This window comes from Condylura cristata, unplaced genomic scaffold, assembly GCF_000260355.1.
Source record: "Condylura cristata isolate star-nosed mole 26May11 unplaced genomic scaffold, ConCri1.0 scaffold00020, whole genome shotgun sequence".
In the NCBI taxonomy this organism is placed as follows: domain Eukaryota; kingdom Metazoa; phylum Chordata; class Mammalia; order Eulipotyphla; family Talpidae; genus Condylura; species Condylura cristata.
In genome coordinates, this window is record NW_004567121.1 from 39,376,691 (window position 1) to 39,378,108 (window position 1,418).

A 1,418-nucleotide genomic window follows, 5' to 3' on the forward strand; every position below is an offset into this window, starting at 1 on the left:
CGTGCCCCGCCCCGTGACGGCCGCCCCGCGTCCCCCAGTCCCCGACGTCAGCCGCAACGGGGACCCCTTTGTGGCCACGTCCATCGTGGAGGCCATCGCGACCGTGGACAGAGCCATCAACTCCACCCGGACGCACCTGTTCCACAGGTAGGCGAGGCCCGTGGCCGCCCGCTGCCCTGGGCCCTGGTCCGCCTGGCGCGGGGGGCGCCCAGGCTGGGGGTGCCCCCGCGCAGACCGGGGCGCAAGTTGAGTCTTTGCTTTCATTTGCTTGTTGCTGCCGCCGGAGGACCCAGGTACGCCCCCCCCACCCCCCCGCGTGGCGCCCCAGCGCGGCTGTGTGGGCGCCGCCCTCAGCTGCCGCCCTGTGCCCCGCAGCCGGCCGCGCTCCCCCAACGACCTGCTGGCCCTGTTCCGGTACCCGCGGGACCCCTACACGGTGGAGCAGGCGCGTGCCGGCGAGATCTTCGAGCGGACGCTGCAGCTGATCCAGGAGCACGTGCAGCACGGCCTCATGGTGGACCTCAACGGGACCGGTCAGCACCCGTGGGGCCATCTGGGGAGCGGCCAGGGCTCGTGGGGGGCTGCCTAGGCTTGGGGACCCCACCCCGCCCGCAGCGGGCTCCCAGAGTGCGGGGGTGCGGGATGCATCGTGCACCGTGAGCCTGCTGGCTGAGTGTGAGCTCCTCACCAGGGGTCTTCGCTCACATGTGCCTGCGGCTGACGCCTGCACACATACTTGCGAGCACACCTGCACGTACCTGCACACACCTGCACGCACACCTGCACACACGCCTATGCACAACCTGCACACATACCTGCGCACACGCCTGCACATGTCTACATGCACACCTGCACACGTCTATGTGCACACCTGCACACACGCCTATGTGCACACCTGCACACACGCCTGTGCGCATACCTGTGCGCACAACTGCACAAACACCTGCACAAACCCCTGCGCACACACCTGCACACATGCATGCATGCACGCACACCTGCACACACGCCCACGTGCACACCTGTGTGCACAGCTGTACACACATACCTGCACGCACACCTGCACACACGCCCACGCGCACACCTGTGTGCACAGCTGTACACACGTACCTGCACGCACACCTGCGCACACACCTACACACACCTGCGTGCACCACTGCACACACGTACCTGCACACACCTGCACGCACACCTGCGCACACACCTGCGTGCACAACTGCACACACGTACCTGCACGCACCTGCACGCACACCTATGCACACACGCCTGCACGCACCTGGCAGAGTCGCTGTCCCTGAGGCAGAATCTCTCTGGCCGACGAGCTCGTGGGGGTCAGCGTCCGCTTTCCAGCCCGGGTCCCCCGTCGGGACGAGGCTGTCGCCCGGTCTCGCGCCCGGGCCCCGCGCAGGCCGCGGCTGGGG

The 1,418-nt window shown here is 68.3% G+C and overlaps 1 protein-coding gene across 1 annotated transcript in view; it reads left to right on the forward strand.

Moving 5' to 3' along the window:
- Positions 1–1,418, forward strand: part of PXDN (peroxidasin) — a 21,728-nt gene that overhangs the window by 8,434 nt on the left and 11,876 nt on the right. Inside the window, exons 9-10 of the mRNA XM_012727380.1 lie at positions 33–147; positions 376–543. Of these exons, the coding sequence (XP_012582834.1) occupies positions 33–147; positions 376–543 (283 nt within the window). The remainder of the gene's footprint in view (positions 1–32; positions 148–375; positions 544–1,418) is intronic.